We start from the raw sequence: 27,038 nt of genomic DNA on the forward strand, positions 1-27,038 counted from the left end.
TGGTTTAGTCAGTTAAGTGTCCCAACTTAGACTCAGGTCATGATCTTGTGGTTCATGGGTTTGAGCCCCACGTTGGGCTCTCTACTGTCAGTGCAGAGCCTGCTTCAGATCCTCTGTCCCCCCACTCCACTCCTCCCCTGCTCATTCTCTCAAAAACAAACAAACATTTAAAAAACAAACATGATGGGGCGCCTGGGTAGCTCAATCAGTTAAGCGTCTGACTTCAGCTCAGGTCACAATCTTGCGGTCCGTGAGTTCGAGCCCTACGTCGGGCTCTGGGCTAATGGCTCAGAGCCTGGAGCCTGCTTCCAATTCTGTGTCTCTCTCTGCCCCTCCCCCATTCATGCTCTGTCTCTCTCTGTCTCAAAAATAAATAAACGTTAAAAAAATAAAATAAAAAGTAAAAATAAATAACAAACATGAGGCTGCTAATATAAGCTTAATGTGAAGACTGTAGCTTTAAGATAACCTGATTATGTTCAGTTATGACTTCTGATGTTATCACTTTAAAAATATGAACTTGCTTAGCATTCATATTTCAGACTCTTTTACCTAGTGCTTGTATAAGGCCTTGAGTTTTTTATCTGATACCATTTTCTAGCAATTTCTTACTGTTTTCATGTCAGTTTAACCTACTAAACATATGGCCATCATTGTGCTAGGTATTATAGGAAGATGAAAAAAAATTGAGACAAGATTTTGCCATAAGGGTGCTAATGAAATGGTTAGAGAATATGATTATGCATGGCCAGATCCTGACTTGTATGCATGTAACTCAGGAGTTTATTAGAAGAAAAGATTGTGAAGTATAGTAGTGAGGAAGTTTTCAAGGAATTGGTTGGAGTTTGACAGACAGGTAGAATTGGTTTAGGTATAGAAGGAAAAGGAACATTGTAAGGAAATGTATTGGTGCAAGATTTGAGGATAGCATGTTTGAGGAACAGTGAAAGGACCAATCTGGCAAGAATGGGGAGTTTATATTGGAATCAGGAGAAATATAATTGAAGAGAAAGTGTAAGTTATGTAGGACATTGAATGTAAGAGTAAGAACTTTAGAATTAAATTTGTAGATTGTTTTTTTATTATTAATTATGGAAGTAAATAATAAAAACATTTGTTTAAGAGGAGTTCATTGCGTACCTGCATGAAGGACGGCTGATTAAAAAAACAAAAATCTTAGGGGCACCTGAGTGGCTCTGGCTGACTCTTGATTTCAGCTCAGGTCATGATCTCTTGGTTTGTGGGTTCGAGCCCTACACCACGGTCAGCACTGACAGTGGGGAACCTGCTTGAGACTCTGTCTCTGCCTGCCCCTTGCTCGCGTGCATGCATTCTCTCTCAAAATAATAACTAAACTTAAAAATTTTTTTTTAGATCACAGTTAATTAGTATTTACAATAATTTAGGTGCCTGATAGATTTTTAAATTTAGCATTAGGGCAGTAGAACAGAAGAGGAAAAATGGACTAATCATATAGATGATAACAGGGATTTTTTTAAAATATTATTACCTGAGTGTTGGATTACTAATAAATGGGAATAGTGATAGAAATTGAAGATTGCAGGCAGTGATTTTTATTTCAGAAATGTTACTTGTAAACATTTAGAAATGTTTATAGCACTTGAAAGGAAAGGCTGACATTGTTGAATGTCAGCCATATTGATACATTGGTACTGTAAGAGTTAGTAGTGTCAGTGAAGAATCATGAATTAACTCTCACATAATGAAGCCATACCAGTCTCTCAGAAGCCATGAAAATGAATGAATTTTGGAGGAAGTATACATAGGGCCAAATAGCTAGACTTGAAAAATGGTGAAAGATAATAAACCACTGGATAAAGTAGAATCAGTGAAGAGTCCGTCAGTAAGGTACAAGAGGGAAGATACAGCTTCAGAAGCCAAAGGATTAAATTGTTGCAGGATAGAAGGACTTATTCACAAGTACTGAGTGTTGCAGTACTGGTTTTCTTCACCCCTATATCCTTATTTCTTTTCCATGTGTCTTAAATTCATAGGTCAGTTATAATCACTCCCTTGCATATATCTTCAGTTCCTTTGCCCCTCTGTCTTCGCAAAACTATAGCTGTGGTTAAATTTCATTCTTGCAGCCGAATGGGACTGAAGAAAAATAATACATTTCAAGATTTCTTTCCAAATTTTGGTGAAAGGTCTTATATCACCAGGAAATTGGCTTAAGCTTTGCTTAGCATTTTGTTAATAGAATTTCACTAGTATTCTAAGCTCTGTGAGGACAGAGGTATTGTCTTTTTTTTTTTTTAATGTTGTTGCTTACTCACATATCCCCAGTACCTTACATGGTGACATATGGTAGATGCTTAATAAATATAAGTGATTGAATGAAAAAAATAAATACTTCTTTTCTATCATTTATGTCCTTAGAATATATCCTGGTGTATATGTTTTCTAGGGCTGCTATACTAAGTTGCCACAAATATGGGGACGTGAAACAACAGAAATTTATTCTCTTACAGTTGTAAAAGCCACAAGTCTAAAATCAATGCATCAGCAGACTCCTTCTGGGCTCTAGGAAAGAGTCCTTCCTTAGCTCTCCCAGATTCTGGTGGCTTCAGGCATTCTTTGGCTTGTGGCTGCAAAAACTCCAGTCTCCATCTCCATCTTCACATGGCTTTCTTCTCTGTATCTTTCATTTCTGTCTTTTATAAGGGCATGTTCATTGGACTTAGGGCTCATGCTTAATCCAGGATGATCTTATTTTCACATCCTTACATTTGCAAAGACTCTTTCCAAATAAGGTCACATGAATAGGTTCTGAGGGGACATATTTTGGAGGGGGCCACAGTTCATCCCATCACACCCTGTAATGGCATATAATCAGCATACTGTGGTCAGAATTACTTAGATTAAATTTTTGTTTGATTATATTATTGATAATACAGTTTGGTGCATTTGTGGCTGTTTGTATTCAATATTAGGATTTGCTTTTTTATCCATTTTGATCTAATGTTTTTTTGAGTATAACATTTACATGGTTCAAAGTCAAACAGTATTAGGAAGGTCTGCTCAGAAGTCTCACTACCATTCTATTCCAACCTTCCCTGTGGGTAAGCATTTCATTACTTTCAAGTTTATCTTTCCTGATTTCTTTTTGTGGTTAAGCAATACCTATGGTATGTTCCTGTTTCTCCTTCATTAGAGAAAGATTGTACTCTGTATACACTTTTTTTGCACTTCGCTTTTTTCACTTAGTATATCCTGGGGATTATTCCATATCAGCTCATAGTTAGTTCTCATTCTTTTTAACTGCTACATAATATTCTATGACATGGATGTACCATAGTTTATTCAGTTTCCTACAAGTAGGCATTAAATTGTTTACAAAATTTTTCTATTGCTAATAATACTGTAATGATTAACATTACATGATGCATATGGTCTTCACATTTTTGGAGGGCAAATTCCTAGAAGTGGGATTACCAGGTCAAAAGTTTACATAAATGCATATATAATTTTGTTCAATATTGCTAAATTCAACTCCATTTTGCATTCTAACCAGCAATGTATGAGAGTGCCTATTTCCGTATAACCTTAACAATAGAGTGTCTTACTATTTTTCATTTATCAGGTTGGCCAGAATTGAAAAGCTTGCTTTAACCCAGTGTACTTTTAGTTCACATTTCTCATATTAAGAGTAAGGTTGAGCATCTTTTTTTCTCTTTGAGAGTCTTATAATTTTTGTTTCTGAGTGATGACAAATTGGTTCAGAATCCTTATTTCACATCATAACTAATTATTATACTTCAGGCAATTCATTAAAGTTTGTTCTCTTCCCATCTTTAAATGAAGATGAGAGTTATTCATTCGGTTATTAAAAAGAGTAAATGGGAAAATATATATATAAAGCAACTAGCACAGTGCCTGGCACATAGGTGGCATGTATACAGATTCCTTTCTCCCCCTGTGTAACTCTGAATATAGGCCACACACTGCCTATAGTTAAGCAGCCTAGTAAATTTATACATATATAGTCTTCTTTATAAAAGAGAATTTGTGGTGTGTAAAACAGTAGAGACAATACAAAGTATTGCCTAGAGTAAGATGTTTTATCAACTTTTGGGCTTTCAGGTTATGAAAATTGCAATAGATAGCATTTACCTGTAATTAGTAGCACTCAGTTTGAAATTTGGAACCATGATCCACTCATTCATCCATGTTTTAGAGTAGAATCAGACTTTTTTGGAAGAAGATGCTAACCTATCTGAGGCTTCTGTGTATAAGTAGAACGTATTTTGGGTAGGCTTCTTTAAACTTCATAAAATTAGCTTCTCTGCATTTGCCTTGCCTTGATTGATTGATTGATTGGGAAAACATATATTTCTGTTCTTAGTAATACCAAATGTTTGCATTCTACCATGTATTCTGGGTTATCTCAATTTTTCAGAAGCTCAGTTAGAAGATGTATTAAAGGAGGACTGACCAGTAGGTGGCATTCTGACCATTCCCCTGAATATTGCATATTTTACTCTGAGGTTAAACCACACCATTAGAGATTTGTATGCTTAGATTGCATGATTTGGGCCCCTTTTAGGCTTGCTTTTACTGACTTGTGTATTTAGGATGCAATTTTTAAAAAGGAAAGAAGAAAACGAAGAGTGACCCAAAATAGATTTTTGGTTTCTTAGGAACGCTTTCAAGAACTTTCTCTGTAACATATACCATCCACAATCTTCTTTATGAGGACTAACTGGTGAAATTTCTCTCAGATTACAGTTATCTTAGAAAAGCTGTACTTCTCCTGAATAACTCATTCACTCTTATTTTATAGACACTGTGTATTTTCTTCTTTGTCTAGCTAACTAGGAAGCTTAAGCCACATTTGATGGGCAATTCTTGGGAGTTTTAGAGAGCAATATAATATGCTTTTCTCTGTGCCATTTTTATTTATCCAGATGTATCCCTTACCCTGAATCCTTCACCTGTTTATTTTTTATCCTATGTATTTTTCTGGTAAACTGCCTCAAAGCCTTATGGATTGAAGCAGGTTTTGATATGTTTGTTTAATAATGTATGTGTATGTGTGTATTACACTTTTGGTTGCCCAAACCAGAACCTGACAGTTGTCTTAGATGCTTTTCTCTCACTTACCCTCCACATTCAAGTTGTCACCAAGTTCATCTCTTTTACTCCTGTATATCTCTTTCTTGCTGTTAGCTTCCCCTGTCTTGGTTCAGGCTCTCATTGCTTCATTGGTATGTTCCCTACCTTATTGTTCTTCCTACCTACAGTCTAGTACCTTCTACTTGTCCATTGCTGCAGGATCCACTTATATCATTTTCTCAGTATGAAATCCTTCCATGGTTGTCTGTAGTGTTCAGTCATATTTGGACTCCTTAACACTTAAGGCTTTTTTTCATGATCTGGTCTCTGCCTACTTAACCTCCTCACTGTCCACACCTTTCGTTGTATTCATGCTGAAGTACTTGAAATATCTTAAAAACCGTCATGCATTTTTCTACCTTTCTACCTATGCACCTGCTTTTCCCCCTGTCCAGAACACCCTTACTAGTCTTCTTCATCAGACAATTCCTGCCAAGCTTTCAAAATTAATTACAGAGGACATTTTCCTCAGAAGCCTTTCCCTATCTCCTAACCCAGTATTTATCAGTGTGGTCCCTGGGATCAGTAGCATTTGCATCATCTCAGAAAATTTTTAGAAATGTCAAATCCTTAGGTATTACTCAAGACCTAATGAACTAGAAACTCTGGGAGTGAGGCCTAGCAATCTGTAGAGCCCTTCAAACTTCAGCCCTTTGAGTCGCCTTCAAACTTCAGCATGCATCAGAATCACCTGGAGGGCTTATTTAAAAACTACCACCTTCCATTCCTGAAAATGGATTAAGTGAGAGTGATAGATTGCATTAATAGCCACAGGTTTTTGCCCATCCCTGTATCCAAGTTATTTCCCATGTGATTGTGTAGTTCCTCCCACTCCTAAAAAGGCAGAGACTATTTCCCTACCCATACTAGACTTTGCATTTGGCTATAGGACTTGGTTTGACCATTGGAATTAGTGGATGGATATGACAGTACCAAAGGCTTGAAAAGTACTTGCAGGAATGGGCTTGCACTTGTGTGCCTCTGACATCTCTAAGAGACCAGCATGTCCAGCCTGGCCACTGGTTCTAGGAGGAGGTTAAGAGACTTGTTTTTTAAGTCATTGAGTTTTCTATTGGGTATATATCTAGGATAGATAATGGTTAGTTACCCAAAGCAGTTATACCAATTTTGTATATTTCCACCAATATTGTATCAGAGTTCCTGTTGTTTACCATGCTCTCTTTCCAACAGTTGAAATGATTAGTCTTCTTAATTTTAATGTAGTGGTATCTCATTATGGTTGTAATTTGCATTTCCCTAAAGACATGAAATGAAGCAGTCGATCCAGTTTTCCATATTATGATCTAAGCTTTGTGAGGGCACAGAGATTAATGTCTTTTTTTGGTCACTGCTATATATCTCTAGCCACAACAGTGCATTGCACATTGTAGGCACTCAATAACTATTTTTTAATTAATAGTATAAGAGCAGAACTTGATGAACACTGAATTGAGACTTTGCTGACTTTGGCTAATAATTGCTTCTGTGACCTCAGTCAAGGTATGTACCATCTCTAGGGTTTGGTTTTTGTATTTGAGAAATAAGAGAGCTTAGCTATATTATCCCTAAGATAATTTTCAACTATAAAATTGTGTGATTCTGGAATTTACAAATTGCTGCTCACATGTTTATATTATTTTGAGATCCATGCTTTCACACACTTATTTTTCTCTTGGGTCTCTTCATTTAATGTCCTTGCTTCATTTTCATTTAACTTTATTTTCTTTTCAAACTAAAACTCAGCCTACAAGGAGATACCAGTAACAGAGCAAAACTGGCACTATATCTAAACAATATTCTCCACTAAATAGAACCAGAGCTCCTCCCTGAGGAAAAGGCTGATTTCCACTACTCAGGTAGGAAAAGTATGAGATAAGATTAAAACATCTTACTGCCTTGAAAGTAAGGAATTGCTTAAAGGAGGATAGGACACAACAGAAGGACACAGAAGTGAGCTTGAAGGAGCTGCTACTATCCAAATCTGGGACCATTTGAGCATCAAAATAAATGATGATAATAAAAGATTATAACCCATTGAATAAAAAAGAAATCTCAAGGGGCACCTGGGTGGCTCAGTTGATTAAAAGTCCAACTCTTGATCTCAGCTCAGGTCTTGATCTCAGGGGTTGTGAGTTTAAGCCCTGCAGAGCCAACAAGAAGGAAGGAAGGAAGGGAGGGAGAGAGGAAGGAAGGAAGGAAGAAAAAGAGGGAGGGAGGAAAGAAGGGAAGGAAGGAGGGAGGGAGTAAGGAAGGAAGGAAGGGAAAAAGAGAGAAGGAGAGAAAGAGAAAAGAAAGGAGGGAGGGAAGAAAGAAGGAAGGAAGGAAGGAAGGAAGGAAGGAAGGAAAGAGGGAGGGAGGGGGAAAGAGGAAGGAAGGAAGAAGGGAAGGAAGGAAGGAAGGAAGGAAAGGAAAGGAAATCTCAAATCTACACTGATATGAATGAATGAAGAGAGAAGGGGAATGCTCCATTACAGTAGAATGCTAAGTAGTAAATATAACAGATTGATAGAAAATCATTAATGGTGTTAAAATTAGGGAGTAAAAGTTTAATTAGAATCAGATATTTATATAGTCTCAAAATCTCCACAGATTTCTTATTAACTAACTGCAAAGAGTAATGGAGGAGAGCATGGCCCATACCATCTTATTATGTTAATCAAAATTAACATCACCAATATTAGGAAAAAACTGGTATCAGACGCTTTATTATGTGATGCACTAAGGAGGACATAAAATCCACTTCTGTGGTATTCCTACCAAAAATGCATCACCTGAATCTAATAATAACATCAGGTAAGCCCAAATTGATGGATTCTACAATACAGTATGCCCATACTCTTAAAAGATATCCACATCAATAAATGAAGTCTAAGGAGGTATTCTAGATTCAAGAAGACTTAGGAGACATGAAAATTGAATGCAGTATGTGATCTTGGATTGGTTCTTGAACCAAGAAAAAAAAATAACTGTAAAAGAACATTATTGGGACAATTGATAAAAGAGGGACTGTGGATGACATATTTTATTTTATTTTAAAGTTTTATTTATTTTGAGAGGGAGAGAGAGAGTGCGCACAGGAGGGACAGAGAGGGAATCCCAAGCAGGCTTCTGCACTGTCAGTGTGGAGCCCTGTACAGGGCTCGAACCCGTGAACCATGAGATCATGACCTGAGCAAAAATCAGAGTTGGACACTTAACTGACTAAGCCATCTAGGCGCCCCTAGATATTTTTGATTATTTAAGATTTTTAAATTATTGTTAAGATTATTTAGATTATATTTCTTTATATTAGATATATTTAGATTTTATAAATGTTACATTTCCTGATTTTGTTCATTCTGATGTGATTACCTAAGAGAATGTTCTTGTTCTTAGGAAGTACATAGTAAAGTATTTAGAAGAATGGACCATATCTTCAACTTGCTCTCCCATAGTTTAGACACACACACACACACACCCACACACCCACACCCTAGGGCAGGGAAGAAGGAAGGTTTGTGAGTGTTAAAGCAGATGGGGCAAAACGTAAACAATTGGTGAGTGTGGGTAAAGGTTATGGCAGCTTCTTGTACTTGTGTGGTAGTTGTGCGTAACTTTGTAATTAATTTGCAAAATTGAAATTAAATCTTTAAATCAGAATTTACCGTTATCTCCCTAACCTAAAAAATTTAAAACCTTCAGAAAAAATTTTAAATAACTTTTCAAAGTTTTTAAAAATAAAAATTTAAGAGGGACGCTTGGGTGGTTCAGTCGGTTGAGTGTCCGACTTCAGCTCAGGTCATGATCTTGTGGTTTTAGTTGTGGGTTCAAGTCCGCATCCACTTCTCTGCTGTCAGCATGGATGGAACCTGCTTCGGATCCTCTGTCTCCCTCTGTCTCTACTCTTTGCCCAATCGCTTTCTCTCTTTCAAAAGTAAATAAGCATTTAAAAAAATAAAAATTTTAAGAAAAAACATTCTGCCTATAAAGTGTTCTGTAGTTTCTAAATCAACTTTATTTTAACATGGTTCAATAATAAAAACCAGTAATGTGAATGAGCTAGGTACTGTATAGAGCACCCAGACTCTCATTGCTTTTTAATAATTTTTTATTTTGAAATAATTGTAGATTCATGGAAGTTGTAAAAAAAAAAAAAAAAGTACAGGGACATGAGGTGCACCCTTAACTCAGCCTCCCCCAATAGTAAAATTGTATATAACTCTAGTACAGGGTCAAAATCAGGAAATTGACATTTGTGCAATCTAAGAGTATTCTGATTTAGCCAACTATGCCTACGCTATATATGTGTGTGTGTTTTTAATCATACATGAGGTTGTGTGTATCTACCACCACACTCAACATACAGAACTATTTCAGGGCGCCTGGGAGCTCATTTGGTTAAGCATCTGACTTGAGCTCAGGTCATGATCTTGTGGTTCAAGCCTGGCATCAGGCTTTGCGCTGACAGTACAGAGCCTACTAGGGATTCTCTCTGTCCCTCTCTCTGTGCCTGTACCCCGTACTCTCTCTTTCTCTCTCTCAAACAAACAGACAAACAAACTTTTAAAAAACCAAACAAACAATATAGAACTGTTTCATCATCCAGCACCATTCCCTTGTACTATCACTTCATGGACACATACGTGCACTCCTCATCTGTAATCCCTGGCAACCACTGATCTGCTCTTCATTTCTATAATGTTGGTATTTCAGAAATGTTACTTAAATGAAATCATATTGTATACTTTGAGTTCGGGATTTTTCACTCAGTATAAAATTTCCTTGAGATCCATCCAAGTTCTATATATCAATACTTTGTTTCTTTTTTATTGAGTGATATTCCGTGGTGTAGATTTATCACAGTTTGTTTAACCATTCATGCATTGAAGGATATCTTGAGTTGTTTCCAGTTTGTTTGGGGCTGTTATAGGTAAAGCTGCTATGAACATCCAGGTGCAAGCTTTTGCATGAACATAAGTTTTCATTTCACAAACACCCAAGAGTTTAATTTTTCTTCTTACTTAGCACTTAGGTTTATCCTTTAAAGTTTATTCTGAGGCAGTTATTTTCATACCTTATTTGTGACAAATTCTTATTTCTTCTAGAATTTTAAAGCGATGAGTAATTATGCAGAAACTGATTTTAAACTCAAGTTAATATTTTTAAGGAGTATATGCAGGCTGTGTGAAATAGATTCCAAATAAGCAGCTATAGATGCCATGTTCAGTAGCTAAGACATACATATATCAGTGGCTAGTAGATGACTTTTTTTTTTTATGTGGCACGAAATGAAATCGAAAGCCCTTGAACAGTCCATCATTATATACCAGCCACATAATCTTTTCCTTTTGCCTAGGTTCTGTCATTCTTTGGAGACTAGAACATACTAATCATTCCCTGTCTCCATGTCTTCTTCCCCTTTTGCCTAACTCTTCCTCATGAGATTTCCTTAATGAGACATTCTGTGACTTCTTACATTACCCCAACGTAAACTTAGTTATTATCTTTTTTTCTTTCAAAGTGCCTTGTTCTTTTCATTTAGAAAAAAGCATGGACTCTGGAATGTTAAGAGCAGGGACTCTGGAATCAGACCTCTGGCAAGTTACTTAACCTTTATATTCCTCAGTTTTTATTATCTTAAAGTGAAAGTAATAGTAGTGTGTATTTAATAGGATAAGCATTAAATGAACTATAATATGTAAATATGAATTAAATGAACTCAATATAAATTAATGTGAAATTATGTAAATTCTTTAGAACAATTCCAGGCAGATATTAAGTGCTAACTATTATTTATTATTGCTATTGCTGTTACGGGATTTATCACAGTATGTAATTATATGTTACATGGCGATTATTTATAATATCACTCCTACTGGACTCTCTGTTAACCATGCCTGGTTTTTTACCATTATATACACAATACCCACTATCTGTCAGGTCCTGTTCAGGTGTTAAGTGCTAAGTGCATGATTATTATATATACATAAAGTTTTACTTCTTTAAAAATTAGGAAGTCAGATAAACAAGAAAAAGGAAATTAGTCACTTACAAATTTCATCACCCAGTGATAAGCATACTTAATATTATCAAGCACTGGTAAGGAGAAGTTAAACTACTTCCTCAAGTCCTGGTGGTTCAGTGTTCTGATCAAAATTGAAAGTGTTTTATTTCCATTTTTAGTTTGCTTTTGAGTTTATGTTTAATAGTTAAGTGTGTTAAAACATTATTTGAGAAACCTTTTTATATCCTTCTTTTGTATACACCCCAGTTTTACTTAGATTTCTTAAATAGCAGTGAAAGTCCTCTGTAACATGAGATGAGATTTCTCAATCATTTCTTTTAGGTACTTTTTTTTTTTTAATTTTTGTATTTTTTAGAGACAGAGAACATGAACACAAGATCTTTTAGGTACTTTAAAATATCCATCTGCTATCATATATTCTAGTCATAGGAAATCACTATCTAGTTAATACCCCAAGATTTTCTAAACCAAGAAACCAAAGAAAGAAAAACAGTGAAAATATTGTTTTGAGAGTTTAAGATTTAATTAAAGAGTTCAAATGCTGTTACTGTTTGAAATCATTATCTTGGAGATTATACATAACACTCAAAGTCATTTGATTCTGCATTTCTATTAACCTATCTGAGTATATAGTTGCTGTTATGTTTTCTTTTAATATTCTGAGTTTCATAGAAAGTTTACTTTTGTGTAACTGTGATTATTAAATAAATTAGAAATCTCATATAAAATTTAAAAATTCATTTCTCCTAGTGAAGGATTGATAGTGACAGAATTTAAAGAGCTATTTTGTTTTCATTTTATATACAAAAAGAATATGGCATTTAATGGTATGAAATCTATTTTATGATTAGTTCATTGAACATGAGCTTATAAATTTAGAGAGATATACATCCTCAATTTATATATTTATCTCCTATAAAATAGTAGAGGGGTCTGGTGGAAATCATCAAAAGGTTGCTATAGATAACATGAATGAGAAATCACTTCTCTATTTAGAACTCCTTTCCCTGTAAAGCGAACTATTTAAAATAATTTTGAAAGAAAACTCCTCAGTAAGAAGCTGTTAATGATTTAAATTGACTTTTAAAAAGTTTATCTTTCCTGAAAAGCTATCCCAATATGTTTTTCTGCATTCATTAGTTATATTATTTAATGGCTATGTTTGGGTCTCTTGAATTCTTTTATGGGTTTTTAAAATCAATTGTAGAAATAGAGCCTGAAGGACATACCATGTCTTTGGCCATTCAAGCAGTAACAACAGAATACCATAGACTGGTGGCTTATAAACAACAGAAATTTATTTTTCACTCTGTTGGAAGCTGGGAATTCCAGGATCTAGGTGCTGGCAGATTGGTGTCTGTGAGAACTCACTTCATGGTTCATAAACTGGCTGTCTTCTTGCTGTGTCTGTATATGGCAGAATGGGCAAGGGAGCCCTTTGGAGTCTCTTTTATGAAGGCATTAATCCCATTCATGAGGACTCCACCCTCATGACCTAATCACCTCTCAGAGGCCCCACCTCCAGATACCTTCCAATGGGAAGTAAGTTTCAACATAAGAATTTGGGGGCGGGGGACGCAAACATTTAGCCTATAGCACATTGCTTAGCAGTAATAGATCCGGAAAAAAAGGAGGCTTTAATTAATGCTGACCTCCTATGAGACTGTATTTTTCACCTAACAAAAAAGTTCCCTTAAAAAAAAAAAAAAGCTGTTAATTATGGAAAACTTTAAATATATGCTAGGTAAACAAAAGAGTATAATGAATGCCCAGTACCCCTCACCCAGCTTAATCAACATGTTGAATTTTAGTTTCATCTGTACTTCTGCCCATTCTTCAACCACTGCTCATTTATCGTTATTACCTTTACAGTTTTTTGGAATTTGGTAATATTTATATATACCAAAAAACCGAAATCTTAACTTTATAATTTCCACAAATGGGGATATTCATGTAAACAGTATCCCTTCATGATGTAGATAGAACATTTCCATCACACCAGAAAATTTCTACATGCACCTTTGCAGTCGAATGCCACTACCATCTACCCACGATCACCCCCACGAAAGAGCAAATTGATATATTGGACATCATCAAAGTTTCAAAAGATAATATTAAGAGGATGAAAAGACCAGCAAACAACTGGGATAACATATTTGCAAACACATACCTAATAAAGGAATTATCTAAAGGATATAATTCAGACTCTTAAAAGTCAGAATCAAGATTGCTAACCTCTGTTCTAGACCTGTACTTACTGGGCATCAGAGCAGAGGTGTTGACTAGGCAATTGGGTATATGAGTCTAGTATACAGGGGAGAAGTCAAAGTAGGCGATACAAATTTGGGAGTCATCAGCATACAGGTGCTATTTTCTTTTTAAATTTATTTTTGAGAGAGCGAGGGGGACAGTAGATCCAAAGTGGGCTCTGCACTGACAGCAGAGAGCAGAGTGCAAGCAGGGGAGGGGGAGAGAGAGAGAGAGGGAGACCAGAATGGAATCTGAAGCAGGTGGCAGACTCCGGGCTGTCAGTATAGCGCCTGATGTGGGGCTCAAACCTATGAACCACAAGATCATGATCTTAGCTGAAGTCAGGTGCCCAAATGACTGAGCCACACAAGTGCCCCTACAGGTGCTATTTTAAAGTCATGAGATTGAATGAGATTAAAATATGGGAGGACAGGACGATGAGAAGAAACCAAAACAGGATTCATGGGTGGCCAATGCAGTATGAAGAAAAACCAGGAGTATATGTTGGAAAAACAAAAGAATTGTTCAAACTGTGTTGAATGCTAGGTCAAATCACATGAGACCTGAGGCTGTCCATTGTATTTATTTAGCAGTATAGATACTGTTACTAATCATGGCAAGACACCTGGTGGAATGATGAGAATAAAAACACATATAGTGTCATTTCAAAAGAATGCAGGAAAATTAGAGATGAATGTAGACAACCGAAGGAATTTTGTGTGAGCAGAAAAATTAAGCAGTTGTTAGAAGGGTCAAGATAAGGTTCCTAGGAGTTCCAGATAAGGGGTTTTGTTTTGTTTTTATGGGAGTAGGGGAACTTACCAGTATATAGATGTTTACATGCTGATTGGAATGATCCAATAAGAGAGAAAATTGATGATGAAGACAAGAGAGTTGCTGGAATGATGTCTTTGAATGGGTTAGGGCAGAAAAGGGATCAGTAATGCAGATTATGTGTAAGTGATTATGATTTTTTTTTTGCATATCTTCCTCTGCTCTTTCTTAATTACTCTTAGATATTCTAAGTAAATGATCTATTGAATTGGAAAAATTTCCTAAAGTTTAAAACATAATCCATTTGTTCTAAGTTGTCTTGAAGAATTCATTGTTCCAAGGGACTGTATCACTTAATGAGGATCAAAAATTAAGGTAGCCAAAATTTCTTGAAAAGATTTTTAGGGCAGCCAAATTCAAATAGCTAACAGAAACAAAATGACTAATACAACTATTACATACTTTTATAATTTAATGTTAATGTAAAAGTCTTGATGTATCTAGGCCTTTCTTATATTTTATAGTCATCAAAAAAAAAAAAAGTTTCCTGTGTGTGTTTAAGCAAAAAAAAATTGCAAACTTCAGAATCTTTTGCTTTCTAATGGTACCAAATAATCAATTCAGAAGAACCTGGCTAACCTTTGGTGGACTTAGTAAAAAAAAAAAAAAAAAATGAATTTTATAAAAATAAAATTAGTATGTGATCCAGTAATTCCACTACTGGGTATTGATCCAAAAAATATGAAAACACTAATGCAAAAAGATATACACCCTTATGTTTATTGCAGCATTATTTATAGTAGCCAAATTATGGAAGCAGCCCAAGTGCCCATTGATAGATAAATGGATAAAGAAGAAGTGGTGTGTGTGTGTAGGTGTGTGTGTGTACATACACACACAATGAAATATTACTCAACCATAAGAAAAATGAAATCTTAAAAAAAAAAAATGAAATCTTGCCATTTGCAACAACATGAATGGATCTAGAGAGTATAATGCTAATCGAAGTAAGTCAGAAAAAGACAAATACCATATGATTTCACTCATATGGAATTTAATAAACAAAACAAATGAACAAAGAAAAAAAGAAGCAGACTCAACTATAGAGAACAAACTGATGGTTACCAAGGGAAGGTGGGTAGGGGATAGGTGAATACTCTTGATGAGTACTGAGTAATGTATAGAATTATGGAATAATTATATTGTAAACTAATATAACACTGTATGTTAACCATACTGGAATTAAAATTAAAAAAGTAATCTTTATTTCTTAAAAAACAAAACAGAAAGAAACAGGGAATTTTACATTTTTATAGTAGTTGAAAGTATGCCCTCTTGTGGATCCTTCAGTAATTTCACATAAAAGCATTTTCTTTTATATTTCATATTTAATTAATCATGTATTGTCAGATATCTATGGTCAGAAGTTGAGACCCACATCTGAATGTTATAGTTCTTTAAGACCTAAACCTCATTTAGAAAGAAAAAATCTCCAGTGTGATTTTTTTTTTTTTTTTAATTTCTAATACCTTTGTATAGTATACTAAGTAGTCTCATGGTGTAAGGTACAGTTTCAACCTCAATGAGGGGCTTAAGATGGGCTGTTTCTTCTGCAGTGGACAGGAAGTGAGAAATAAAATTTTTGGTGTGGGAATGGGACTAGTAACCCAAGTAATTTATAGTAGCACTTGGAAATTTCCTCCATGGCCTCTCTATTAAAAAAGAAAGAAAGAAAGAAAAGAAGAAGAAGAAATAAAAATTAAATATTAATTCCAGGACTCAGGAAAGTTTTTTCCTAATGCAGCTTGTATTTTTGCATATTTGTTAAGATTAGACATTGTCGGGGCACCTGGGTGGTTCAGTCAGTTAAGTGTCCGACTTTAGCTCACGTCATGATCTTGTGGTTGGTGCGTTCAAGCTCCATGTCAGACTCTGTGCTGTCAGCTCAGAGCCTGGGGCCTGCGTCGGATTCTGTGTCTTCCTCTCTCCTCCCTTCCCCCACTCACACTCTGTCTCTCTCTCTCAAAAATAAATATTTTTTAAAAATTAAAGAAGATTAGACATTGTATAAGTACTCAGCAGGCCTCTGTAAGTCAGTTTAATAATCAGCTGGGACCTTTTAAAGTAATACAAGCTTTTGTTAAAGTTGGTTTATATAAAAATGCATGTGAAATAAATTGATATGAACAATGAAGAAAACTGATTATCGAAATATATAGTTTTACTAATCGTTTTACTTCTGAATGAATGTATACATACTCTTTAAAATGAGACATCAGGGGCACCTGGGTGGCTCAGTCGGTTGAGCGTCTGGCTTCGGCTCAGGTCATGATCTCACAGTTTGTGAGTTTGAGCCCCACGTCAGGCTCTGTGCTGACAGCTCAGAGCCTGGAGCCTGCTTCGGATTCTGTGTCTCCCTCTCTCTCTGTTCCTCCCCTACTCATGCTCTGTCTCTCTCTCTCCTTCAAAAATAAATACCCCCCCCCCCAAAAAAAAAAGATTTTAAAAAATAAAATAAAATGAGACACCATACATTTCAACCTGATTTGTGACTTCTTTCTCTTTATAATATACTCAATAATGTAACTGTATTCTTCTATTGTATATTATATATATTATGATATGGCTGCACTGTTGGAACACACACAAGAATAACACACATTTATTGGTTTCCAGCATGGTGGCTGCAGAGAGCTCAGGCTTCCAGAAGCAAAGCATATGTACAAAGAGAGCATTAGAGCTTTGCCTTTTTTTTTTTTTTTTTTTTTTTTTGCTTTTATTTTGCATTTCTGTTATTTAATAGAAATAACTTAGAACTATAGAAAAACAAATGTTTTAACAAAGTGAAAATTTTCACAGTGTGGCTGATTGGGAACTGTTTTTGAGCTAGGATTTAAGGAACATCTTTTGGAAGTATCTTAAATAGAATGTGAAACTCTTGTTCTTGGATACATTTTAGGCAGTTTGAAGGGATCTGAAGGGAGCTTGACTAAAGTGGAAGGATTCTGTTTGAGGGGCACCGCTCTTAAGGGGGCCACTGTTACCTGCTTAAATTAGTAAGTAGTGCAACGTATGTGTATTTATTCACTTCCTTACCTGGCTGTTTAGGATTTTTATTCCATTTGTTTCCCAAAAGAATTTGAGGCAACTTATACTATTAAATGTAATATAAACTGAGATAATAAAAATATACTAGTTTTAAGCCCCCTTTGTCTCCCCACCCAAAAATAATATATTATTACCAAAGAAGAACGGTGTTAATTAGCTAAATATTCCACATGTAGGAAATCTTAATTCATTCAAAATAATGTTATAATTATGCAAGATGACAACATAAGTATAAAGAATACTGAGCTATAAATCCAATGTATTCTAGACTTGATTCGGTTAGTTACTAACTATGAGACCTTGAACACACATTTAGCTTCAATTTCCTTACCGTTTATTGTTTTCCCTTTCTGCCATGGCAGTGTAGATGTTTCCTGGTTTTATGTCCTTTGGATATACATGAGAATATAAGATTTGGTTAGAAACATCTGAGTTCAAATCCCAGCTTTGCTGTGTGCTATGTAAAGCATTTAGGCTCTGAGCCTTCGGTTTTGCAATTGTGAAATAATCTTCACAACCCTCTGACTTTGGTAACAGTTAAGGAAAGGTATATGTTAACGTCTCACACATAAGAAGTGTTAAAAAAACAAACAGCAAAAAAAAACAAAAAAAAACAAAAAAAAACCTTCCCCCACAATGTTACCTTGTCTTGCCTATTTCCTATTATTATAATTTAACTGTTACCAATCCTCTGTGGATCATTTTCATATCTATAGCTGTAATTCCAACTGCTTTTGTCAGTTCTGGAATTTCCAACTTTAGATTATCTCCAACTGGATGTTACGTTGGCACTTGAATCTCTGAGTACATTCGAAATCAGAACATGTCATGTTACATGTCATTGCAGTATTCAACAACTTTCTGCCTCCATTCTCTTTCTGCCACTCCATCTTCCTTATTGTTTACATTAATCTTACTGAAACTTTTTCGCTTACAACAAGGATATGAAAAATAAAAAAGGTCACCACTTCATACAAACTCCTTTGCAGGGTCCAATTCACCTTTCTAGCCTTGTGCTCTGGCAAAAGTGTCTGTGAATGCATCCTGCATATTCTGTTAGTCTTAGCATCTACCACAGCACTTTCATACCATAGATTCGTAACATAGGTTTCATAGGTAATAATTTAAATATTTAAATTATTTAAATATGTATTTACGTATACATATAGCAGCAACTATTAGAAAATTCATTTTGGAGCACCTGGGTGGCTCAGTTGGTTAAGTGTCCAACTCTTGATTTTGGCTCAGGTCATGATCTCATGGTTTGTGGGTTCGAGCCCCAAACTGGTCTCTGTGCTGACAACACACGGAGCCTGCTTAGGATTCTTTCTCCTGCTCTCTGCCCCCCTCCTCAAATAAATAAATAAACATTTTTTTAAAAGATTCATTTTAGTATTTTCCATTTTTGTACATGTTTATATCATTGTTTTTCTAAATCAAAAAGTAATGTTCTAGTAGTTTTAAGAAGTGCTCAAGTAATATAGATATAAATACTACAAAAATGGGAATTCCCCCAAATCCCAGAATACATACATCCGACCCCCTAACCATTGTTAATGGTTTAAATTAAAATATAATCTTAAAGAATGTTTTTCATGCCTAGACTGTCATTTGTATAAAAATGTGTTTTAAATAAAAATAGACTTGAACTGTGTACACATTGGCATTATTTTCAGTTAGCAATATATCTTGAATATCTTTTCATGAATTTTAAGAATCTTTGCCTTTGTTTTTAAATAAATTTGATGCAGATTGTGGAAGGATTAAAATATGGAGTTCTCAAAGTAAAATTAGTTCAGATTTTAATTCAGTGATTCTTTCTGTGTCCTCTCCCTAGATGATTTCCCCTTTACAGCATGCCTGTGGCCAAACTCAAATTTTGAGGGGTAGAGACTGTTTCCATCTTGTTAACCACTGAACTTTGTTTGCCTAGCATGGTGTTTGACACCATGTTACAAAATAAACATTATTGGGTGCATCATAATGAAGGACTAATAAATACTATCAAAAGGTAGGGAGAGCTTGGATTCAGACCCAGGCAGGCTGTTCTCTTTATTCCTGGGCTAGATACTGTGACTGTTTCTTTCCTCACATCTGTATTGACTGTACAACATGATTTTTAATTGTTGTAATCTTTTGTGGATGTAATGTCAATTATTGTATATCAGTCATGTTAAACTAATAATATTGCTGTACATTTTAGTTGTTATGTAAAATGTCCATGTACCAGACAGCCTGAGTTTGATTTCTCCTGTATGACCTTAGGCAAATTATGTATCCTCTGTGTATTACCACTTTCCTCATTAAATAAAACTGTAATATGAGTACTTCAGTGTCATATAAGGATTAAATAAGAGTACCTTTAAGGGATGCCTGGGTGGCGCAGTCAGTTAAGCGTCTCACTTTTGATATCAGCTCAGGTCATGATCTTGTGGTTTGTGAGATGGAGCCCCGCATCAGGCTCTGGGTGGGAGTGAGGCTCTCCTCTCTCTCTCTCTCAAAATAAATAAATTAAAAAAAAAAAAAAAAAAAAAGTACACTTAAAGTATTTTTTATTGGGTACTAGGTGCTCAGTAAATGTCATTTCTAACAGTTTTTTACTACTAAAAAATTGAAGTTATTGAAACAAGATTGTACACATTTCTTGGCTTTAGCGTACACACTGGCTGCCCAGGAAAATTCATCTACCATCAGCTTATGAGAGGAACTTTTATTCCAAATACATCCCAATTTGAGTTATTATAACTTCTACCAATAATGTTTTATTTGCATTTCTTTTGTTTGTGTGAAGAAACCATAAATTTTAAAGTGAAATTAAATTAAGTGAACAAAGAACCAGAGCCTTTAAAAAATCTTGTCAAGGGACACCTGGGTAGCTCAGTTGGTTAAGTGTCTGACTCTTGATTTTGGCTCAGGTCATGATCTCATGGTTGTGAGATGAAGCCCTGTGTCCAGCTCTGTGATAAGCATGGAGCTTGCTTGAGATTCTCCTCTCCCTGTCTTTCTCTGTCCCTCTCCAGCTTACACTCTCTCAAAATAAATAAACATTTTTTAAAAATCTCGTCGCGGTGCCTGGGTGGCTTCTGACTTCAGCTTAGGTCATGATCTCATGGTTCATGGGTTCGAGCCCTGTGTCAGGCTCTGTGCTGACAGCTCAGAGCCTGGAGCCTGCTTCAGATTCTGTGTCTTCCTCTCCCTGTCCCTTCCTTGCTCGTGCTCTGTCTCTCTCTCTTTCTCAAAAATAAATAAACATTAAAAAAAAAAAAGTTTTAAATCTTGTCAAGAGTGCTTGCTTCGGCAGCATATACGCTAAAATCTTGTCAAGATTTTCACGTCAGATTCATTATAATGGATTGAAATGAGAATTTGCCATAGTATCTTCCAGTAATTAAGAATTATTGTAATTAAACCAGGCCATTCTAAAATAAGCCATAAATGCGTTCTGTGTGTGTGTGTGTGTGTGTGTGTGTGTGTGTGTGTGTGTGTGTGTGTTTGATTTAGTTCTTAGTATTACAACAGTTAAGTTTTTCCCCTACTTTTCTTGGCCAGTATTTGTTTTGGCTACCTTACCATTTAAGTAATTATAGGTGGGCCTGCCTAGGACTAGTAAACATATATGTGATACTATGGTGAAATATATACTGGAATTTCAAATAATAACTTACTATATATCTTTTGGAAGTAAAGATTATGTATATTATTGAAAAGACCCCTTTTCCCTAATTCATCTGTGTTTCTCCTCTGTTCTCCCCCCCAAAATTTTTTTTTTCAGTTAGCACTAACACTGCTAACTTTTTGGGTCACTTATTATATGCCGGGTAGTACGTCAAGTTGCATTATTTTTTGCATTCTCATCACCACTTAGGAGGTGGGCTTCTTCGTCCACTCTTCCAATTCTTTCAGGTAGCACTTTTGAAACTGCTTTGCTTTAGTGACCCACAGACATTTTACCTGGAGTCACAAAGCAGTATGCAGTGTAAACTTGTGTTTCTATTCCTTCCATCCCTCTCAGTGTTGATCTCAACCCACTAATTCTATTTTATAATCTACTAATTGGTCACCATTCACAGATTTTAATTGAGTAAAGTACTGCCTTAAGTGACAGTTTTAAAGCACTCATTATAATCTTTCCCATTTGGTTACCATTTCATTCCAAACACATTGTTCCCCAGAGATAATGACTTTCAGCTTCAGTTTCAGCAGTTTCATGAAAGATAATATACTTTCACATAGCCAGGTAGACCAAACATTGCCCAATCCAGAGCCAGAAATGCCATGTTAATTAGTTAGAGTTCTGCATATTGATTTCTAGAATTTTAGGAATGTTCTTTCTTGATGGACTCTGGTCACTTTCCAGCATAGGCAGCATTATTTCCGCAAATTACTCATATTCATCAACATCTGTGATTTTAGCTAAAATTTAAGTCCATTTCTAACAAAATCTTTGCTGTTCTTCAAAAGCTTGGCTTCCAATGAAACCAGCATAGTTCAGCAGTGAGGTATAAATAATATTTGTCAGTAGTCACGTACTCAGTCTGTACACTAAAGCACTTTAAACCAAACAAGCATTGTTGCTCTTTTCTTTCCCCATTTACTCCCAGTTTTCAGTTGACATCAGAGTATTAACATGCCTTATTATGTCACTAAGAAGAAAAGCACAATCTTGTGGTTAGGTTTATTAATCTCCTAATTCATATGTGAGAACTAATTAAATCATTTTTAGACTAAAAAACTCCAGCTGGAATTGGGTCTACTTTTACATGTTACGTGGGATTTAGGCAAGCGGAATAAAGTTGGTTAGCCCACGATATAACTCTCTAGCTTGTTGTTCTTTATTGGTTCCTGTCCTCTGAATTAAATAATATGGACACTTGTTACTTAATCTGTTGGAGTATGGCAATTTACATTTACAACGATGAGTCGTATAAGAATAACAAGATATTTTTGTGCTGTTTTATACATAATTTGCATGCAATTATTTTTTCCCATTAATTATTAAGCATAAACTAACTTTTTTATTAGCCCAAACTTAGAAAAAAAAAATCCGTCATGTTTCATGTTTTGGTGACTTCTGTCAGGTTTCAATTTTTTTTTCTTTTTTTACTACTTGATACAACTTCGTAGTACTTGATGCTAAATTTGCAGTATTTCCTTAAATTTCTTTAGTGTTGTTAAAGAATCAAATTAATAACTTCAAAGAGTAAAGTCCATATTGTAGCAAGAGAACAAATGTAAGATAGCCAGTAGTCTTTCCTATACTATTTCCTGTGCTATATCCTTTCAGTGGATTCTACTAGCAAATTTTATGTCAGTCATTCAGCAAAGGGAAGTGTTTTTTCCTTGGCTGGCTACTAGAAAAGAATGTACATATAAAGGACATAACTGTAAGGGAGGAAAAATAATTACCAAAAAGACAAGACAGTTGTTACTTATAAAGGGGAAAAAAATCACCCAAAAGACAAGGTAGTTGTTACCTGTGGTAGGAACTAGGGTGCTAACTTTCTAGATGGTGGTTCTTTGGATGCTTGCTTTATAACTCTGTTAAACCATACATATATGTTTTATGAATTTCTGTCAACATATATCTATAATTGTGTTTGTGGAAAAAAAATTTGTAACTTTAACTGCCTGTATACTTCTACTTTTAAAAAAATACTTGGAAAGATACATTAAGATACATGAGGGGGGAGAGAGAGAGAGAGAGAGAGAGAGAAGTTATTAGTGTTATTTCATTGTTTTGAAGTTTACAACTCAAAAAACTTAGAGGTTCTCTTAACAGTGACTGACAAGCAAATACAACATTTCAAAAAAAGAAACATTTAAAGCGAAAATTACAATTCAACTTTCTATTTTAGCACTGTGTCTTAGTTGATATGGAGTAGACTTCTATTTACTGATGAGTTTATGAAGTTATTTAATAAAGGCATATCTTTGACTAATGTGCATATTATTAAAATGTATTATGTACTTCAGAAAAAGGTTCTTACACAAGTACGCTATTAAAGATAAAGATTCCAAGAGCCACAAGATCAAATAAGATGAGAAAAATTGGGGGACACTGAACAGAATTAGAAAACATGTCAGGAATTTAACAGAATGTCTGTACACACAGACACAGAATTGCATCATAAAAACTGAGTCAACAAAGTCATTATAGAGGAATGTTAAAATGTTAACGTATTTCTCTGTCCTTTATGGGTTGTGCGTTAATTAGTGATTGGTTGGTATTAAGAAGCATGTAGTGATACTTGGGAAAGCAAGGTAAGTACATTAACATAAAGTAATTCTATAAGGATGAAACAAGGCAAGTTTCCAAAAGTTACAAAGGAATGTATAATTATTTACAAAAGTATGTTAGGCTATAAGTGTTATAAGTGAAAGTTAGATTAAGGTAAAGCTTTTAGCTGAATTTGTCTGCGGTTTCATGAGGTAGTGGGAACTTGTCCTAGATCTTGAGGAATTACAGGATTTGGATTAAAGCACAGATGGGCTACCTAGGTAGAGAGATATAGAAGGAAATAAATAAAAATGCAAAAACACAAGGTGAATTCAAGATAATCTGATCAGCTTGTTTGAAGAGGATGGTTTATGTAGAAGAGTAGTGAGAAGCCTAATTAGAAGGGCAAGTTACCAGCTAGATTTTAATGTGCTTATGATATAGAAAAGAATTACAGTACTTGTCAAAATTGAGTATCCCAGGTTAGTAATACAGTCTACTGGTTACACAGACTCTTGAGCCAGATTGCTTGGGTTCTAATCTTTCCTCCACAAGTTACTTTAAACTCCCTGTAAATAAATTTCCTCATCAGTAAAATATAGAAAATAATAGTACCTACCTTACATTGTTGTTGTGAGAACTAAATTAGTTAATATATGCAAAGCACTTTGCAGGGCCTGATGTATGGTAAGTATAAATGAATGATAGGTATTATTGTTGTATAGGTTGACAAACAAGGAAAGCAAAAAATCTTATTTTTTATAGGCATTTCCCTAATAGAATTATATATGACATATTTTTACAAATAATTGTCTGTTTTCTGTTGCAGTGTTTGGGAAATGGGAAGTAATGACAGCTGGCACCTGAACTAAGTACTTTTATAGGCAACACCATTCCAGAACTTCAGGATGAATGGGGATATGCCCCATGTCCCCATCACTACTCTCGCGGGGATTGCTAGTCTCACAGACCGTAAGTTTGGTCAATTTATCTAATCTGTGTTCTCTTCTGTATTAACAATGATTTTTTAAGAGACTGTAGAAAAAATTATTTGCAGTTGTCATAAATAAATTATTTGAGATTTAAAAATTTTAATGACACATATCATTATTTCCTTTGGTTTATTGGCATGCATGTGAAAGTAACAAAATTAGAGTGGTCAGCTAGTAGATAAGACCTTAATTTCTGTTTCATCCTAATGACCAATTAAGAAATGGTGGCCTTTATTTAAAGGTCTTAACACGATAAAGGAATCAATACAAAAGTAAGGACCAAAGAAGATGAGACAAAGCATTAAAAAAAAAATCAAAACTGAAGAAGCATGGATTTGCATATAGGAACAAATATAGACTTAAAAAAAAACATTTCTAGAAATGGTAATGGAAACTGCCCTTCAGAGAAGAAAGATTGATAGCCTGACTTAATCTAATTTCTTAGTGATGTTCATTTTGGATGTCATTTTCAGTAATCTTTTGGAGTTTGTCATAGATATTAGCAGCCCATTTTATTCTGAACATTTAAGTTCAAAGAATTTCATCATTCTTTTGAGATTTACTTACTGTAACACAGTTTTTAGGGACTCATTCTTGTGGTAGCTAGCTCTAACTCTAATTCTTAGTCCCTGGGTAATGGTGCAAAAAGCTACCTACAATGTCAGTCCACGTGTCATCCTACTTGAATAAATAAAGGGAAAAAGAGGTAGGAGAGAGAAGGGTAGAAGGTGAGGACGTTGCATTATGCAGGCTTTGGGGCTTTAAAATAAAGGAGCTATGAGAAAATAACTTCAAGAAGTGTTTGGTTTTTGTGGTTGGCCCCAGCTCATTTCTAGTTGAGGGGTAGTTTTAATAACTGTCAAGGTTTCCACACTTATTTCCCCATCAGTGTTGTCCTTGTTTATTTAAATTAAAGTTAGTTAACATACAGTGTGGTCTTGCCTTCAGGAGTAGAACCCATTGATTCATATCTTATGTACAACACCCAGTGCTCATCCTGAAAAGTGCCCTCCTTAATGCCCATCACCCATTTAACCAATCCCCCCACCTACCTCCCCTTCACCAACCCTCACTTTGTTCTCTGTATTGAAGAGTTTCTTAAGCGTTTTTATCTGTGTTCAGCAGTCCTTTAATACTGTTTTTCTGTTGTTGATTTCCACTGGTTTTATTGGGAGAAAAATAGTTAAAGGCTGATAGCTTTGAGGTTAGGAAAGTAACATGGCTAGTTTATGAAGTCTGAAATAAGAAAGTAGCTGGTGGGGTTAGGATAACTCAGGTAAGAAAACTTGTGAAACTGTCTTTAGTTTTTGTTTTCACTTTATTGTAAGACATAAACAATATTATACATAGGAGTGCCAAATCAGATATACTACCAGGGATTTATTTTTGTTTGTCCTCCCTATTCTCTCAAATGTACCTTATATTTTAAAAGCTTGCCCAGTAAATCCTATTTATTAAGTAATAATTTGTTTCCTGTGATTTTACTAATAAAAAAAACAAAACCTGTTTTTAGCCATTGGGGCTGTGAGCCTGATAATTACATTGTATAAGTGATTAGAAAATAAGCCCAAAACAAAGATACTTTAGTTAACTTTCTTAACTTTTACTTTAAACAAATAAACAAATTTCCATTATGTGAAGAAACTGTAAATAACTGAATTTAAACTACTGTAAAAACATATCCTTTTTTTGCTGTTACACTAGAATGAAGAGAGAACTATTTATTTAGAAATTTATAATTGATAGCATAACTCCTTAGATATTTGGCTTCTTCCAGAATCCTTATTCTATGAATGTTCTTTTGCCAAAGTGAGCTATTTATTTTTTATATATACTCAAGCGTTTTAAAAACCTGTTACTTGAAGAGTTGGGTATTATTACTTGGTTTATTTATGTGAGATTACTAGTGATTCTGATAAATCTTAGAAGCAAAAATAAATGCGATTAATTAATGTATTCTCAATTCTTAGAAGTTACTTTTTAACGCTACTTGTTTTGGCTACTTTATTCATTTATTAAGTGAATAAAAATTTTAAGATCTGAAAAAATCATGTGTATAAAGGAGTTGAGTTTTATTCTTAGTAATAAAATCTGTTATTGCCCAAGTGATGTTTTGGGGTTTTGTAGACTTGATTGGGGTTTTTGGGGGGAGAGGCAGAATGCCTTTTAATAATTTGTCACATTGATACTTACAACTTGTTTTTAATCCCAGAATATTTGTAAGCAGATACTGTAAAGAGACTTCTTACACTCAGTTTCTAACAATCTGATTTTATTCCAAATAGTCCTGAACCAGCTGCCTCTTCCATCCCCCTTACCTGCTACAACTACAAAGAGCCTTCTCTTTAATGCACGAATAGCAGAAGAGGTGAACTGCCTTTTGGCCTGTAGGGATGATAATTTGGTTTCACAGCTTGTCCATAGCCTCAACCAGGTATCAACAGATCACATGTAAGTATAATTTAAAAGTGAAAAGTTTTGGTCTTACTAAGAGAGTCCGTATTCCTGGTTTTACTCTTTATTTCAGAAAATTTATATACATAGTTTAATTTTAAAA

At 34.9% G+C, this 27,038-nt stretch overlaps 1 protein-coding gene across 4 annotated transcripts in view; it reads left to right on the top strand.

Annotated features, from left to right (window-relative positions):
- The window catches only part of NIPBL (NIPBL cohesin loading factor), a 197,158-nt gene that overhangs the window by 60,271 nt on the left and 109,849 nt on the right, over positions 1-27,038 (top strand). For all 4 annotated transcript variants that reach the window (XM_078445006.2, XM_078445004.2, XM_078445009.2 and 1 more), the window contains 2 exons: positions 24,319-24,461; positions 26,767-26,932. In XM_078445006.2, coding sequence (XP_078301132.1) covers positions 24,398-24,461; positions 26,767-26,932 — 230 coding nt within the window. In that variant the 5' untranslated portion in view covers positions 24,319-24,397. The remainder of the gene's footprint in view (positions 1-24,318; positions 24,462-26,766; positions 26,933-27,038) is intronic.

The sequence above is a fragment of the Panthera onca genome, chromosome A1, assembly GCF_046562875.1.
Source record: "Panthera onca isolate mPanOnc1 chromosome A1, mPanOnc1 haplotype 2, whole genome shotgun sequence".
NCBI lineage: Eukaryota > Metazoa > Chordata > Mammalia > Carnivora > Felidae > Panthera > Panthera onca.